Consider the following 18,807-nt stretch of genomic DNA (forward strand, 5'->3'; position numbering starts at 1 on the left):
AGATAGAGAGAGAGAGACAGAGAGATAGATACATAGATAGATAGATAGATAGAGAGAGAGAGAGAGAGAGAGAGAGAGAGAGAGATAGATAGACTTTTACATGTTTATAATCATAAAATATTTGCACTTTATATAATGTCTGTAAAAATGTAAGTGGAGGAAAAATATCATAACCTTGTTATTTTGCAATAATGTGAAAATTTATACTATTATTATTATTATTATTATTATTATTGTTGTTGTTGTTGTTGTTATTATTAAATAAAATTATAACTAATATAATACATTACAACTTATGTAATTACATGTTATATGTGTTATAATAGTTTTATAATCATAAAATAATTGAATAATATTTATCTGCAACTACGAGTGGGAAAAAATAGTGACATAATCTTGTGATAGATAGACAGATAGAGAGATAGATGGATAGATAGATAGATAGATAGATAGATAGATAGATAGATAGATAGACAGACTTTTACATGTTTATAATCATAAAATATTTGCACTTTATATAATGTCTGTAAAAATGTAAAGTGGGAGGAAAAATATCATAACCTTGTTATTTTGCAATAATGTGAAAATGTATATTATTATTATTATTATTGTTATTAAATACATTATTACTATGTAATTATTATTAAAAAAAAAAAAACTTATTCCACTCGAAAAATGTCCTAAAGAACGTATTTATAATAACTACAAGCCATTAATTATTGTTGCCATTATTCGAGATACACTAATGTGACTTTTGGTTTCTGTCTAATTTAATAATAAAATTTATTACACTTGAAAAAGCAATTTTAAAATTAAGCTCAAACTATTTACATAGAAATGTGTCACAGAAAAGATTTATAATTGTAATGTTTTTATTTTTATATTAATAAAAGTATTGCACTTGAAAACACAGTTTAAAGGGATGAACTCAAATTATGATGTTTGTATTTTTTATGATTTTCAGTTTATTAATTAATGCACTGTAATGATGTAAACACAGGCGTGTGATATCACAGCGTCCACACGGGGGCGCTAATGCCGCGGCAGCTAGCGGAAGCTACCGGGAAAAGCTCGCCGAGGACGCCGGTGGAGGACGTTTCATTTAAACTAACACAACTCAAATCTACTTATATGTGTCGTGTCACTTAGAATTTGTCGTTGCTTTATCGGAAATGTTTTCTTTCTCGTCCACCGTACAGCCGCAGGTAACTGAAGAACTGTGCTAGCTAACCCCGATTAGCCAGTAACGTGCGTTAGCTTGACATGTATTGCAGTTAAGCAAGCTAACGCTAACGCTAATACCAATGCTAACTTTTTAGCTGTATGTCGTCGGTTCTCATTTTGTAAATCAGCTTGTAATCGGAGTACTAGCTGACTTTAAATCACTAGCTTGCTACTTAGAGTTTGATAACTAGTGAGTATTTTAGCTTAGATGCCTTCAACATGACTAGCTGGTAGCTAAATACTGGTTCAATCCCAAAATGTCCACTTTGTTGTATAAGTAGTGCACTAGGTAGAGTGCGGAAGTGGTTATTTTGTAATGTATATGTAGTGCGCCTATGTAGGGAGCAAAGAGCTATTTAGGATTGGGCCACCTAGTTTTAGGCCTAGAGTAACGGAACTGACTGAGAAACATTACTATTGCCATTTTTATTATTATTATAAGACATTATTATATACATTTTAAATTTAATTGTAAACAAAGGAACGTTTAAATGTCGTCTTAAGTGTCGCCTGTAAAAAGTGATTCATAATACTCTTTAAATCATACTTTTACAATTTATCGTGTTGCATCAGAAGCGTAACTGTTGCACTGCGCATGCGTGAAATGAAAACGTGAATGAAGCTAAATATTATGATCCATTTTCAGGTCACAGTTCCACTGAGTCACCTGATCAACGCCTTTCACTCTTTAAAAGGTTCAGTGGTCAAACCTCTGCACAGAGAAAGGAGACCGGAGCAAGAGCTACACATCCCAGAGGTACATCTGTCTAATTCCCATCGAAACACCGGACAGGTACACGGGCCAGAACTGATTTACCTGGTCGAACAATCTACCTGTTGTTCCAGCTGTTTGACAGCCGAACCCATTATATCATCAGATTTTGACGTAGTGCCGCCGCCTCAGCTCCAGGGTCGTGGGTTCGATCCTGAGCTCGTGTTACTGTTCATTCCATATCCATCTGGGTTTCCTCCAGGTTCTCTGGCTTCCTCGCACCTCACGAAAACATGCCAGTAGGTGGACTGGTGACTCTAAATGGCCCCTAGGTGTGAACGAGTGTGTGAATGGGTCCAGGATGTGTTCCCACCTCGCACCCAGTTTTCCCGGGACCCTGACCACAATAAAGTGCCTCCTGAAGATAAATGAATGAGAGCAGTGTTTAAAAAAAGTTTTTTTTTTAAAAAAATTTTATTTAATACCTGCGAAAAAAATATTTAACACTGACAAGAAGGAAAATTTAGTTTTTAAAAATTCTGTAAAGAATATTTTACAATTAAAAAAAATTCAATATAGCATTTAACACATGGATTCAGTTTCCAGTTGGTTTGTATTTATTAAAAATTATTTAAAATTATAAACAGATACCCTGTTATATGCAGCATCTCAGGAAAAAAAGTAATGTAACATAATTTATCACAATATCAATATTATAGCGTTATATTACCCAGCTGTAGTGAGTGCAGGTACTGTGATGCTGCAGTCATGTGGACCATCATAAATGATCGCTGAGTGTTTTGAGCGAAATATATTTGTTAGAGAAGTTTTATATGGTGATGTAATGATATCTGATGATCTTTATCCCGTGTTTGTGTTTCGCAGCCGTCATGGAGCCTCAGAGATGTGGGATTGACGGATCTGGGAGTAGAGCAGCTGGACGAACTTGTGGACAGACTGTTGCCGTGCGTGACTCAGGACGTGTCATCAAAACCCCCTAGAGCTGAATCACACCCCTGGAGGACGTCCTACCTGTCCACGGACTCCTTCTTTCACAACAAATATGGTGAGAGAGATACAGACTGGCGAATTAGTAAGACAGGTTGCCTGTTGTGGACGTGAACTTTCTAGCCTTTATTTATTTATTTTTAATAGTTTTAATGATAACCTAGTAGCTATACAAAGCTTTGAAATGCACTCATAAGCCTTACACACTCGTCTTCACACTAGCTTCTGTACTAGCGAAACGTACAAACTGCATACACTCACTTGAGGCACCAACGATCTCTGCTACTTCCTTCCAAGCTTTTTTATTTGTAATGTCTCTATACATTTAATACGAGAATATGATAACCACGGTTTTTCAAGTTTTTCTTCCAAATAGTAAATGGGAACTAATTGCAGGTAGGAAATACAGTTGTTATTGGGGAACTGAAGAAATGTCGGGCGGAGAAATCATTCGTGCTAATCATTTGCATCATCTGTCGCTTTAACGCATGCTTAATTTGCACAGGATTAAGGAGATCCTGATTTAAAATGTAGATTTGTTGCACGTTCATAGAAATTAAACGGTTTCTTTGTCGCATGTGAGTGTGAACGTAATGTAATGTTAACATTTCAGAATTCTGGATGTTTCTTAAAATGTCTTGGTGAGAACATTGAGGAACAGGGTGTGATGGAACGTTTGCTGTTTTTCTCCCGTCCAGGTTTTTCTGTCGCCAAGATGGGAGCGGCTTCGCCACTTTTTTGCAGACAGAGCCCTTCTGCTCTTCAGACCTTGTGTGCTGATCTAAACGTCTGGCCAGGTAACTTACTCTCACGCCAACATTTATAATACTTACAGCAAACCCCTCCATTTTGTTTCTCATCAGAGTGATATTAGGACAGTGTTAGTTTCTCCGCCTCCATAATGACGCTCTCTCATCCAGACAGTTATGAATCAATGCATAATGAGTGAATGCCCATCACTTTAATTTTTTTTTTCCATGAATCTGGATGTTTGCGTCATGCAGAGTGACATGATCACATATGTTGCAGATAAAAAGATAAAATCACATCTAAAGGATTGATTTGCTCCTCATCAGCTCCTTGTGTTGATCTAAAATATTATTTAAAGATTTTTGCATGGACAATACGACAAAAATGTCATCACGATTATAACGATAAGGCATTTCTATGATACATTTTATGCATAACAATATACAGATTTTTTTCAGAAGAAACTTCCAGCAATGTTGCATTTAACAAAACTGTGAAAAAGTTCAGTGATACGTTTATTACTCTTAATGTCTACAAAATAAATTATTCAACACTGAAAAGGAGAGGGGAGGGAATATACAAAGATTCAGTACAGACTTTTAATGTTAAACCAGCTGTTTGTAATCAGTTTGTATTTATTTTTTAAAAAATATATAAAAAATGTCATGATTTGTGCAATAAAAAAGTGAAAAGTGCATTGTGCATAATTTTGACAAATAAGACTATGGATGATTTTTAAAGATATAATTTAAAGACATGTTCTGGTTTTGCTTTTTTTTTTCTTTCAGTGTTGATCCAAAGACGAGGCTTTAAAACCCTGAAGTCCAAAACGAGGCGTCTTCAGAGTGGCTTTGACCAGTCACAGGACACGGACACATTCACTCCGTCTTTTATGAAGGTCTGATCCACATGCAAGTGTGAAAATCCAGTTAAGCTGTGTTTGTGTGTGTGTGTGTGTGTGTGTGTGTGTGTGTGTGTGTGTGTGTGTGTGTGTGTGTGTGTGTGTGTGTGTGGTGGGGGGGCAGTTTACCTACAGCCGAAGTTTTCTTATATCTCCCAAGTTTTCTTATACTGTTTACCTGTTTACATGACTTTTGTCTCTTTAGGGCTTGCTTATGCGGGACAAAAGCCAAGTTCCTGAGACTTTAGACAATCTTCTGAAAAGCAGAAACATTCCCGACGCACATCACGACGCTTTCAAGACGGGTTTCGCTGAGGGCTTTCTGAAAGCTCAGGCTCTCACACAGAGAACCCAAGGTAAGAGCTGCTTCGGTTCATTATCTAAAAAACTTAAAGAATCTTAAAAACAACTTTAAAAACTTTAAGCTCTGAAAATAAAGATAAATTAGTGATTCTGTAATATACCATGAAATTCCAAACTCGCAATCTTGTTGCAGAGGAAATGTTCAAGTATTCACATGACTCCTGTGTTTCATTCAGGAGTTATTTTGACGTTTATCTGGCAACATGTACAACCTGCAAGCTTTGCTAATGCTACTGAAATATATTTTCCTCTTTAGAGTCTTTAAGGCGAACACGGCTGATCCTGTTGATCCTCTTGCTGGTTGGATTGTACGGACTCTCCAAAACACCGTTTCTGTCAGGTAAAGGCTTCTGATCTGATCTGTTCCGTGCTTTCCAAAACCTGCTTTGTGTGTCGTGTTCGTGTAGCTGCAAATGATCAGCGATTTACCTTTCGTGTATGTGAGAGATCTAAAATCTGAAAAAAATATCTAAAACTAAGCTCAGTATGCTCTCATACTCTAATCCCTATGAGCACGGCAGCAGGTTTTGTGAAGTGTGGTGTGTGTGTGTGTGGCGTGCGGCGTGCCTTTGGTGTGTGAACTGTAATCTAACCGTTCCGGACAGTGCGATTCCGAACCACATCAGGCCTGGACTCGGCAGTGGACCCCGTCCAGATGAAAAACGTCACCTTCGAGCATGTGAAAGGAGTGGAGGAGGCCAAGAACGAGCTGCAGGAGGTAGTGGAGTTCCTCAAGAACCCACAGAAGTTCACCGCCCTGGGAGGAAAGCTCCCTAAAGGTAAACCCGTCTAGCTTATTGAAGAACACCAACGCAGACGTGACGTATCATTTGTTCATTGTTCGGTGAGTCTTTAAGTAAGTTATGTTGCATGCTAATGTCCTACCTGATGTTTCTCGGCAGGGATTTTGTTAGTCGGGCCTCCAGGAACGGGGAAAACTCTGCTGGCACGCGCCGTGGCAGGGGAAGCTGACGTGCCTTTCTACTACGCCTCAGGATCAGAGTTTGACGAGATGTTCGTTGGGGTCGGCGCAAGCCGTATCAGGAACCTGTTTCGTAAGCACCGCCCTGATGCAGAATTTTCTCTGACCATGTCTCGGGTACACTCAAGAAAAATTAGAAAAGATTTACGATAACGATATTTTTGCATTCCTTTTCCAGTGTTCCACTTCTCCCTCTTTAGTTAGAGTTCATATAAAAGAACAGTCAGTAATGTTCTCTACACATGTGGCCTACTCTGGAATGGAAATGGAAAATTAACCTTACGAACCAGATAAGCACTTTTTAAAATAGTGTTTTCGTTTTGGAATTTTGTTCACGTCTTCAATTAGTCAATGAAAAATTTAGTTTGTTTTCATTTTCGTTCCTTGTAACATTTTTGATCCCAATATCTATGTTTTAGTTGTTACATTTAGGATTATTTATTATTTTTTTTTGCCAAGGCTACTCATGAACTGAGGGCTCTCAGAACTCTGAAGCTATATATCATGATACACAAAGGTTTTATTTAATCAGCATGACTCGTTTATATCCTAAGAAATGTAAGTTTTGAATTTCTCCATTAGGGGAGGCCAAAGCGAATGCTCCGTGTGTGATCTTCATCGATGAGCTCGACAGCGTAGGAGGGAAGAGAATCGAGTCTCCTATGCACCCTTATTCGAGGCAGACCATCAACCAGCTTCTGGCTGAGATGGATGGGTGAGTGAGATTCGACCCTTCATGTACACACTGCACTTATTTCTGAGCTGAATGTGTATCAAATGTTGTTGTTTTTTTATCTGCAGATTTAAACCAAACGAAGGTGTCATCATTATCGGGGCTACGAACTTCCCTGAAGCTTTAGATAAGTGAGTATCTTCAGTCAGGGCTATTCAACTAGCGTGTAAGCACCTAGCATGACTGAATAGTGACTTTAGAAAGCTTCACTGTTAATCATTAGTTTATAGCTATAAACAAGACTATTCGAAGCGGTTGTGTTTTGTTTCTTAGTGGCTTTTGACTAGCGCCATGGAACAGATGAGATGTCTATTTCGAATTCGACACAGGGCAAATAAACGTATATTTCTCTGTGCAATCATCTTGAAACATTGTTTTGTTGCCAATAAGCCATATCATCAGTTAAAATTCTATAAAGGTTTTTGAAAACTCTCCACTTTCTAACCTAATGGCTCTAGTCCTGTAGCTAGCTCCTGCTCTACTGAGCTGCCTTCAGTTAAATAATATATATAAATGCATGTGATTGGATAAACAACAACAGAGGGTCTGATACAGATTGCTGAACTACAGCCATTTTTTTTTTATCTTCTCTCCTACACTTATGTTTCAATTACTTGATTTGGTCCACTGAAAACTTCACTGGGTCAGCATCCAGACTGCAGTGCGCCAGTTGATGACCCCTGCTCTAAATAGTCCATTACAGATAAGAGCCGTGAATCAATAATCAATCCAATGGGTTTCTTATTCCCGTCCTGCAGCGCCCTGATCCGGCCGGGACGCTTTGACATGCAGGTCACTGTCCCCAGACCCGATGTGAAAGGACGGACGGAGATTCTGAAGTGGTACCTCAAAAAAATCAAAGTAGACCCAGGTATATTAACATATATACATTTCAGGAATACGGTGCCACCATTTCAATAATTTACCTTAGTTAAATATTAATTACACCATCTATCCATGACCATGAGTCAGTCAGTTGCAGCTTTGTATTACAGTATCGTTTCCAAATGTGACCCCCTGCAGCTGTGGAGGCCGAGATCATTGCCAGAGGAACGGTGGGTTTCTCCGGAGCCGAGCTGGAGAACCTGGTGAACCAGGCTGCCTTGAAGGCTGCTGTGGACGGGAAAGACATGGTGACCATGAAGGAGCTGGAGTTCGCCAAGGACAAAATCCTGATGGGTTAGAATCACTGCTAAATCATGATTATCAGATGAATGATCAGAATTGTGAAATTGTTGTAATACTAACTCCATTGTTACTATTGCCAAGTCGCTGATACGACTCTAAAGTCTATTTTTGTACCAGATGTTTAATTTTTCCATCCTGTTCTGTGTTAAGTAATTTTTTAGACTGGATTTAATTAGACTGGATTTAACCTTTCTTAAAAATCTATGTTGTTAACACTTTGTTTGGAAACAATATCTATTATTCAGGGACTTTTTTAAACACTCGCTAGATGGCAACTAATAGTCCAGAAAATTCTGGTGAGACTCTAGACTTCACAATTAGGTGTGTCTTTTTTTTTTTTTTTTCTGATTATGAAGCGGTTTGTGTATGAAATTAAAATTGTAAAACTTAAGACTCTTGTGAAAATGTGCATTGTGAGTATTGACACTTTCTGGATGTTTTCATTCCATATTCTTACTATAAAGTAAAGAGCAACAGCGGACAAAGAGGACTGGAATTGTCTACCAGATGTGCTAAAATTTCCCTTTTCCTGTTTCTGTCTTCCAAACAGGCCCGGAGCGCCGGAGTGCCGAGATAGATAAGAAAAACAAAGTGATCACAGCCTACCACGAGTCAGGACACGCCATCATCGCATACTACACCAAAGACGCCATGCCCATCAACAAGGCTACGATCATGCCGAGAGGCCCCACTCTGGGTCACGTGAGTCAGACTCGCTCGGTTTTTGTGCTAATGAATCGTTAAATATCTCTAACCCATAAATCTGCACAGGATTTTCGATGAGTCAGCTGTTATTCGCTTGTTATACAGCTTTTACATATCGAGTTTAATTCAAAAGCCTGACGAATTCTCGACTCTGATTGGTCAGAAGACGTTGATTATTCTTCTATAACGGCAGCCGTGACAGCTGCAGATCACAGGTTTATATTAATGTGCTCGCTCTAATATCGTTTCCAGTTAGCGTTTCTATAGTAACAGCTCATTCACAGGGATTTCTACGGCGGACACAACAAATAAACGGATTAAAGAAAACCTGTAATCGTTGATAGGATGATGTTTACTGTCAGAGATGAGATGTTTATTTAATATTCATGGAAGGAGTCTCCAGTGTTAGCGCTTTGTAACAGTTTTCAGGACAGAGGAGTTTACACATTGTGGTTTCTCAGTAACACAACAAGCTACTTTTTTTTTTTTTTGGTCTTATTAACATCAAGAGGGGAAAAAAGAGAAGCTGGTTAGGAAACTACTCATCAAAATAGTTTTGTGGCTGTTCCTTAGCATTAAGTGTAACTATAAATAGATTAAAAGTATGACATGTAGTTATTTAATTAAAAAAAAAAAAAAAAAAAAGAGGGATAAACACCTCAGGATTTCAGGGTGGGAACAGTAACTCTGCTTTGTGTCAGGTCACATCACATCACCCTGTTAATGATTATTGTTCTATAACAGCATGCCCCCAGAGTGTTTTATTTATTACATAATTGCTTTAGTTTGTAGGAAGTTATATTGCTTTTTCCTGAGTGTTCTTTCTCTTTGTTTTGTCCATGCAGGTGTCCATGCTGCCAGAGAATGATCGCTGGAGTGAGACTCGAGCTCAGCTTCTCGCTCAGATGGACGTCAGCATGGGGGGCCGCGTGGCAGAGGAACTCATTTTCGGAAATGACAATATCACCACAGGTGAGTTTGCGCTAATATAGACTCCAGTGCGTCTGAATAAGTGTCACTTTATATTGTATATAGTGTGTACAAACTTACTCAAATGCTTTCCTAAAGTTATAGTTTGCAACTGTTATCTGGTGTTTAGAGGCCATTATTACATTTAGGCCTGAAATTACATTTTACAAATAAAAGTCTTGCGTTGTCTTAAATTGGAAGTGTCACGGTCTTAGATTTTGTCAGCCGCAAATGTTCTTATGCGATTGAATCTGTCTTGAAAATATTTAACACACACTGGAGATATGTGGGAAATAAATGTAAATAGAATTATGTTTTTAACAAGTGAGTTATTTATTAATGGTAAGTTTATATTTTTAAATTTGGCGTCTCAGCACTGCAGTTTTGGTCTTAATTTTAAGAGGATTGATTGTTAAATTTCAATTTAAAAAGTCATTTTACAAATAAAATGTATTTGTTTCGTTTTTCTCTAAATGTTTTCATGCACTCTGACAGGTGCGTCCAGTGATTTCGACAGCGCTACGAAAATCGCCAAAATGATGGTAACGCAGTTCGGCATGAGTGAAAAGGTTTGTTTCGTCTGTTAAATTTTCTTTGGAATTTTGGTATAACAAAAAAAACACAATAACATAGTAACATTTAACATTTTAAGGCTTTTCCCCACAAGCAAGAGCCTACAGCAGAGAGAAGCAACTAGAACTCGACACCAACATGTCTAGTCTGTCTTGTTCCTAATGTGTATACCAGCACTAGCCTTCTACTTCTAACACTTAAGCAAGCTATTGAAGAGAAACTGTTTCAGACATTTGACCTTGCTGTGGCCTTAACTTTGTTTGGAGCAATTCCAAAATCTAATCAGTTCGTCTGCAGGTTACACTGATAACTCCATATACATCCTACAGACATTCAGCCACTTGTTGTTGAGATATCTCCCTAATGAGGCATAGAAAGGAATTTGATAAGAAAATACAAATAATTACGTTTTATTTAAATCTAAATTAGTAACTAATTCAATTTACTTTCATTTATTTGCTTCTCTTTATTTGATTTGATTTGATTTTTCCCCATTTTCTCCAACCAGGGTGAGCGAATACTTCCTCCGAGACACTTGAATCTTATTTTTATTTTTATTTTATATGTATACATTTTTATTAGAATAATTTTTACATCTGAAAATACAAACAAACCAAACCATTCTTTTAATTCTACTGTAGTTTGTGTACAAGTGTCAACAATTACTTAAATATATTGCTGAACATAAACCACATTATTATAAGTAATAGTTAATATTAATTAATTAATATGTATATAATATTATATTAGTAATTAATATTACTGTAATGAGTGCTGATTATTTCCATAACTCACGGTTGCCATACATTCTCAGGGATGTGCCATTGCTCATTTCCGAGGTGCTGAACAACTTTCCTTTGTTTTTTTAAATGATTTTCATGGTCTAGCTGGGTGTCATGACGTACACAGATCTGTCGAAGCAAAGCCCAGAGACGCAAGCAGCCGTCGAACAGGAAGTCAGGACACTTCTGAGAGTAAGCTTTGTCCTCAGCGTCCACCGATTAACCCCAATACAATTTTACATCTACATAATTCATCCTAATTTATTCGACATTTAATAATTGTGTGCTGTTTTTTTTTCTTTCCCCACAGGATTCATATGAGCGTGCTAAAGCTCTCCTGAAGGCCCGTGCGAAAGAGCATAAGAACCTGGCTGAGGCTCTGCTGAGGTATGAGACGCTGGACGCCAGAGAGATTCAGATGGTCTTGGAGGGGAAGGCGTTGGGCAGCAGATGAGTCTCACACCGTGTGGTGTGTGTGTGTGTGTGTGTGTGTGTGTGTGTGTAAATGTACATAAGCGCATAAGCAATACAACCTCCTGATAAGCTTAAGTTCGAGCCTTTTTTGCTCTGTACGTACATATAGGTAAATGATGAACATGTGTTTAAATCCACACTACTCCATAATTCCCGCTTGCCTAAAGGCATTTCCCACTAAGTTCTCCACAGTGGAGAGGTGATGTATGCAGAGACACGGAGTCAGATGACGTGTAATCGCTGCTCATGGTGGCCTTTAGGAAAACATATGGAAATGTACAGGACATGAGAAATTCTCAACGCACTTTGTAGATATAATGACAGTGATGTATGTTTAGAGTATGCACTGTCTTGTGGGGGGGGAAAAATGCTGCTTTTCGGATCTTCTAATTTTGGCACAGCATGCTGGATTACTTTGTCAGAATTCCACAGGAAGGTCTGTAGATCAATACGGAGACTATGTGTTTATTCGTACTGACTTTACCAAAGACAGGGTTTCACAAACTAGAAATCAGAAACAGATGACGTATAGCTAGAGAAAACACTGCTGTCACAATAGTCACAAGGTCAGTTAGTGCAAAATCTGGACTTTAAAAGTGTTTAAGTCTGAAAATTTCATTTAGTCTGGTTCTCATTTCCACCATTCTCTGTGATCATGAAACTAAAATTAGAGACAATATCTGAAATATTGTATATATGCTACATTATGTATTGGGGAAAAAAAGCATTATTTAAAAGCCATACACAATCCTAAAGTCTCCTTACAGGCTTGGCTGAGGTTGCTGGTTATTTGTGTATTGCTGCATTAGTGAAATACACGGTATTCTTTAGAACTAAGTATAGTTTGGTTTGGTCTACCTTTACCTTTCCTTTATCCAATCTATGTTAATCATGTATATATCAATAAACTTGTGTTATGTTGGAACATTTTATCTTTGTATATAGATGTATAGAAGAATGTAAGCTTGAAGTTTGATGGATTTTTATTTGGAATTGAGTTCGTGCATCATTAATGATGAATGAGTGGTTAAATGAATAAAAGTTATATGATAAACTGTGATTTAACTGTTAAGAATTTATTTGTTACTTATCATGAATGGAACAGTGTGAAAAAGCCACAAATTGAATCGATTTTAAAATATTACACATTATATCTGCAGACACACAAAATATTTAGACGTTTTGAATATGACTTGCCTTCACAGGATTTCAGAAAAGCAACATGCCCTCATCCTGTGAACTCTACAGCTCAAGAGGCCACATATTGAGATGATTAGATTCATGATCAAAAAAGAACAACAATATAAGAGCAATGCAGTGGAAGTTTTGCTTTTCAGTGTGGTATGTTTTGTCTGTCACTAATGAAAAGCAGCACCATCTGTGTATTGTATTTCACATTTTTTTTCTTTTGATTGCATTTCGCTCTTCTCCATAGACACAATGTTTGAAGTGAGTACAAAAAAAAACCTACAAAAACAAAACACAAAAATGCCTTTGACAGTCTTTCTAGTCATTGTACTTGAAAACAATGGATATTAGATAGTCAATAAAGCAGAACAATTAAAACTTGATGCAAAATCCAGAAAAGGTTAAAAACACCGGGATAAAAGCAATGCCATGAAGCAAACCAAACAAAATGACTAGAAACGTGATGGTGAAGAAGGTTCTGAAGATGTAGCTTACTGATACAGAGAGTACCACTACACCAAGAATTGTAGAAAACGCCCCCTGTAGTATGGGATAGCCCAGATGTGACAGCGCCTCCACGGCTTTATCGTTCACACAAGGCTTAGCACTGGATACAAACGTGTAGGAGATATGAGCTGAGAAATCCACAGAAAACCCGATACTAATGACCAGGTTGATCATTGAAATGGAGTCCAAGCTGATACCTAGCAACGCCATGAAGCCTGTGACTCCTACAATGACTGATCCGATGGCAAAAGTGACCCATAAAGCACAAACTGGACTTGGGATGAGTGCAAGCGAGATGACGAGCATCACCGCAGTAGCTATACTAACGGTCTGAATAGTGCTGCTTGCAATCACAGTGTATTGATCATAATATATAAATGTAGGATGGTAGACCACTAATGGGAATTGGCAATTTTGGGCAGTTTTTCTCAACGTTTCTAGCATGATCTTCTCAGATGGAATGTTAACTGTTTGAAGAAATAAGCGTGAGGCTTGAATTGTATCATCAGTCATGTTGACGTCCAATCTGAGCATTGGTTGACCTTGTAGAAAAGGGTGCAGATGTTCCATAAATTCAACTTCTGAGCTGATGTTGAGGTGCTTTTCTTTGGCATAACTCTCAAAAGAATGAAGCCAAGAAGTGGCCAAATTCCCAACGAAAGGAAGGCCTTGGAATTCCGAAATACAAGATTCCAGTTGAGCTCGTTCTACTTCGTCCCAGTATGGAAACGTAGCATTGACTGCCAGCATGACGATCGGACCATACTCAGCAAAGTGCATCTTTTCGTCTTCGTAGTATTTGACTACGTACGATTGATCCACCGCCAGGTTCTTCAAGTCAATCCCTTCTTCGATCGTAGTGCATCCGTAGATACTGATGGAAATATAGCTGATGTAAAGGAGAATCACTGTTGCTTTGGCAAGACCTGTGGTCAGAAAAGGTCCATAGTACTTCCTGAAGAACAGTTTCATGAAGTGTTCCTCTTCAGTTCCAGTTTCGTGGTTGTAGGCTCCCCCCACACAGCAGGCAATATAAGCTTTGGAAGATCCAGGTAGGCTTTCTTCCGGAACTTTCAGGCATGTCAACCAATGCCGATTGCTTTCCTCCCTTCTGCCGTTCAATGCCAAACACGCACCAAAGAAAGTGATGTTATAGAGGTAGCAGAACAAGATGGCCGTGCCAGCATATAGGCAGAAGGACTGTACCGAACCAAAGGGGTTGCTGTAACTGAGATAAAAGGCCACTATGTCGGTCAAGGTGGTGATTGTGATTGAGATGGCTGCTTCTCTGTAGGTGGCAGCCATGCGCTCTGCTACACTGTCTTGGACGTTGGTCTGCTGCCAGCAGGAGATCATGATGAACATATCATCAATGCCAATCCCTGTAAAAGTCAATGTTGTAGCAATTCATGCACCATGACTTCAGAAAAACCTACTTATGAAGTATATGTGGTTAAGAAGTATCTTACCAAGTACCAGGAATGGAGAAGATGCCACGGTTATGACAAACGGGACATTCATAAGCAAGAGTAAACCAAAGCCGGAAAGCACGGCTAGCCCAGTTGAGATTACGCCGAGAGAGGCCACCCACACTTTATTCCTCACACTGTCAAGCCTACAGAGCAAAGTCAATCAGAGCATTATAAAGTTATTAGTTGTTTTATATTCTTCTTGTAATTTTAATAAAACTGTAGAGTGTGACACAAACCTTACACACGACAGCACTGAAAACAGAATGGCAATAAAGTAGGTGATGGAAAAAAGCTGTGTGATGGACTCTGTACTCTTCTCAAATTCTTGTTGCCTTGATATGGATGTGAAATAGGACACCTGGAAGAAAGCCCACTCAAGTAATCAATTCAGTTCATAATTTATGGCCATTAGTGCTTCCTGAATACTCCCTTTTTTGGTGTGATTTTTTTTTTCAGGCTAAAAGTGTCTCAGTTTCTATTTGCAGAGCTCAGCTTTGTTCCTGTTTGTCCAAAATTCAGAACAGTTTGGTCATAATTTAATGGCCAGCTTTAGTAGGTGTAAGCAAGACAATCACTAACCTGTGCTAGACTTCAGATTTTGCTACCATCCTAATCTGCAACACGTGATCCAGTTAATCAAGAGCACTCAAGTACTAGAATTGGATGTGCTAGAACTAAACTCTATAGGAATGTAGATTTCCACAAGAAGAGAAAAGACCATTAATCTTCAGTAAGAGCTTTATATTGGTCAGTGTCATGGTGGATCCGCAGCCTATCAGTTTCACACCTAGGGGCTATTTAGGGTCCCTATTTCGCCTACCAGCGTGTTTTGGTGAGGTGGGAGGAAACCTGAGAACCTGAAATAACCAAAGCCGACACAGGAAGAACCCAAACTGAGAACCCTGGAGCTGTGAGATGTCAACGCTACCCACTTTGCCAAAATGCCACTTTAGTGTAAAAATTTACCTGGTTAATTTAGGCTGAATTTAAATGCTCAGATTGAGGAGCTGATGATTGGACCCATATGCCTGCCATCTATCAATGTCTCCTAACACACCTACTAAACCTGGTGAGAAGAACTGAATCTGGTAAATTAGGTGTGATGGTCCACTAAACTAAACATACAGAAAACAGTTGGACTCTTCTAGCTCATGAGATAAAGAAGTCTTGACATACCTGTGTCACATACGTTGACTTGTTGCTCAGCAAATTCACAAAGTCATTCAACCAGGCTTTCTCCAGCATGCTGTTAATTTGCCGTAGGTAGTAAATGAGTCTCACTGCCTTGGCTCTCTGAACAAATCCATTCCCGTCCACTTCTACCTGCCCAACTGAATGTTCGAGATGAACAACCCCGAGTGTGTTGTGATGTACAGGAAAAGTCAGGTTGAGCCCGTGGATGTTGCTTGCATTGTAGTCCAAAACCTTGAGAAGAATGTTGTCTTGACAGGACTCGTTCACTCGAGCGCAAACATCATTGTAGGAAAACTCCTGTCCGTCATATTCTACAGTCATCCTCCTCACATGGTCGTCCACACGCAAGATTTCTGCAAGAGCATCTTCGCTGAGAACATTCATCCCACAGGTGAAAATTGCGGATGCGTATATACCGTCAGTGCTCAACCTCAGAGCAGAAAACAAGTCTCCTTCGTCGTCGTCATCATCACTATCATCATCATCATCATCATCTTTGTTATTGCTGCTTTGGAAAAAGGTCTCATAGAAATGCTTCTCCATCTTTGCATGGCCATCATGTGGCGTGAACTGCTTCACAATGTCGTTAGACTTTCTGTCCTCGAGAAAGTAGAAACCAACGCCGAGAACTGCAGACAGACTGAGCGGGATAATAATGAACCACCACGGATACCGTCCGATGAATCTGCCGACTCTTTCCAGACAAGATCGGATTGGTTTCTCTACACAGTTTGTGGTGAACACCATGGTGACCATGAGGACTTGATATGCTCCGAGCACTCAGGTTGAATTTTTCACACCAATAGCTATTGAGCCTTCAAGCCCTACCTTCCCTTTACTTCCTGTTATAAAGCTTCCCCAACTTAAACTTCTGTGTTTCTCTCACTGGTGGTTTCTGAACTCCAATCAGAGACACATCTACCTCTCCTGTTCCAGGCTTTTCTGCTCTAGTGCACCTGATCCAGCTCATGAAGAGCTTCATAATGAGCTCATGGCCTGGATCGGGTGTATCAGAAGGGAGAACCTGAAACTTTCAGATGATAACACCAACCATACACTAGGTTGTTTGAGCTGAAGCACCGAGGAGGAACACAAAGGTTCTACTTTAGCTCCCCATTATCTTATAACTGCAAGATCGATTAGGAATTGTCTCCCGAATAATCAGGTAATAGTAAAGCTTTCTCTAAAGACCTGTAATTTTCTGATGCAGTGGTCAGGTATCTCCTGTGTCCCTGGAGGCCATTATGCACTTTGGGAACAGAACAATAGGTCTTTGTTCTTGGACGAGGAAAACTATTCTCAGGAAAAAGGCACACTGCTGATTCATCCAAAAGGGAAAAGAATATACTTATTCAGTATACTCAGTCATTTAGTTTTTGTCTCTTCCTGTAAGAGTATGTACTGTATTTGAGAATGTTTATTATGAACAAGCACAAAGATAAAGTGTTCTGCTATTTTACTTCTGACTTTTTTTTTTTTCAGAAGAAAAATACCAGAACACTTTATCTTTGCTCCTGGAAATGCTTTTTTTATGAGGAGAATTTGATTAAATAATACATTATTTTATATGAAGAAAAACATCCCTTGATAGAATCTTTTGTCCCAGTGGACAAAATGCCTGAAGTTAAGGCTTCACTGCTAATTTATGATTCTAATCAACCATGGCTTATGGTTAATGTTAAATTAAGCCTCAGAAACTAGTGATGAATTTAATTACGTACTTACGGTGTCACATGTAAACAAACTAGGGGCTTGACTTCAAAAGCACATCAGAAGCATTTAACCAGACACACTGAATTTATGAATATGCTTTCAAAGTCGCTGTTACAGGAAATATATTTTCATAAAACCACATAAGATTATCAGCAAATCTGAGTTTCTTTTAAAAGGTAATAGAAACTGCAGTTGGAGGTACACTAGCTTGGCGGGTTAGGGTGCGCGTTCATCCTCTAAAGCACTTCTGCTTTGTTTTGTCTGTTTTACAATAGAAATTATTTTACTTTCTAACAATGTCCAGATTGTCTTGCTCAAAGGAAATGTCCTTAGGTCTCATGAATAACAGTTTGCAAACATACAAATGGTAGGATCTAAATAAAACAAACAAAAAAATCATTAAAGTTTAATGAAACACATGTTCACACACAAAACCTTTTATAAATTCCAATCATGTGTGTCAGCAAATTAATGTTAATGATGGTACAAATACACTATATGGCCATAAGTTTGTGAACCCCAGACCATCACACCCATATGTGCTTGCTGAACGTCCCATTCCAGATTTATTCCGCGTTTGCTGTTATAATAAGCTCCACTCTTCTGGGAAGGCTTTCCACTAGATTTTGGAGCGTGGCTGTGGGGATTTGTGTTCATTCAGCCACAAGAGCATTAGTGAGGTCAGGCACTGATGCAGGGTGAGGAGGTCTGGCGTGCAGTCGGTGTTCCAGTTCATCCCAAAGGTGTTCAGTGGGGTTGAGGTCAGGGCTCTGTGCAGGACACTCGAGTTCTTCCACTCCAACCTTCACACACCATGTCTTCATGGAGCTCGCTTTGTGCACAGGGGCATTGTCATGCTGGAACAGGTTTGGGCCTCTTCGTTCCAGTGAAGGGAAATTGTAATGCTACAGCATACAAAGACTCTATACAATTGTGTTCTTCAAACTTTGTGGCAACAGTTTGGAGAATAACCACATATGGGTGTGATGGTCAGGGGTGCACATACTTTTGGCCATATAGTGTACTTCCTTCCGAGTTTATTTTTCTTTCTAATGTCTCTATACACGTTTAATGAAAGGTTGTATATGACAGGATAAGATGAAATCACGGTTATATGTTATATATTCTTCCATTTCTAACAGTAAAAGGGAACTAACTGCAAGCAGGAAATAAAGCTGTGAGTGGGAAACTGAAGAAACGTCGGACCACGTGCGTCATAAGATTGATCTGAGGAATTTGTCGCTTCACCGTGTCACGCCTCCACATCTTGGTTCAAACGTCACGCCTAAATTTAACATGAAAATGATTATTTCATTTAAATACAAAAGGTGTGGGGGGGGGGGGGGGGGGGGGGGGGGTTGGGTGTTCA

General features: G+C 38.9%; 2 protein-coding genes across 2 annotated transcripts; one reads left to right on the forward strand and one right to left on the reverse strand.

Annotated features, from left to right (window-relative positions):
* The first annotated feature begins 1,017 nt into the window (after window positions 1-1,017).
* On the forward strand, window positions 1,018-12,424 carry yme1l1b (YME1-like 1b). Its single transcript, XM_026946259.3, has 18 exons — window positions 1,018-1,205; window positions 1,871-1,981; window positions 2,822-3,002; window positions 3,643-3,741; window positions 4,483-4,592; window positions 4,801-4,951; window positions 5,215-5,298; window positions 5,564-5,737; window positions 5,861-6,013; window positions 6,523-6,655; window positions 6,742-6,804; window positions 7,432-7,544; window positions 7,697-7,852; window positions 8,412-8,563; window positions 9,412-9,538; window positions 10,031-10,104; window positions 10,996-11,082; window positions 11,201-12,424. The coding sequence occupies exons 1-18, from the start codon at window positions 1,173-1,175 to the stop codon at window positions 11,342-11,344; spliced, it is 2,145 nt and encodes a 714-aa protein (XP_026802060.1). The 5' UTR covers window positions 1,018-1,172; the 3' UTR covers window positions 11,345-12,424.
* Window positions 12,425-12,431: 7 nt separating this feature from the next.
* Window positions 12,432-18,760, reverse strand: LOC113546399 (patched domain-containing protein 3). Its single transcript, XM_026946253.3, has 4 exons — window positions 15,708-18,760; window positions 14,768-14,889; window positions 14,529-14,674; window positions 12,432-14,441 (listed from the first exon to the last, which is right to left on the reverse strand). Exons 1-4 carry the CDS (start codon window positions 16,479-16,481, stop codon window positions 12,925-12,927), a joined length of 2,559 nt encoding a protein of 852 aa, XP_026802054.3. The 5' UTR covers window positions 16,482-18,760; the 3' UTR covers window positions 12,432-12,924.
* Between the last annotated feature and the right edge of the window lie 47 nt (window positions 18,761-18,807).

This window comes from Pangasianodon hypophthalmus, chromosome 21, assembly GCF_027358585.1.
Source record: "Pangasianodon hypophthalmus isolate fPanHyp1 chromosome 21, fPanHyp1.pri, whole genome shotgun sequence".
Taxonomy (NCBI): domain Eukaryota; kingdom Metazoa; phylum Chordata; class Actinopteri; order Siluriformes; family Pangasiidae; genus Pangasianodon; species Pangasianodon hypophthalmus.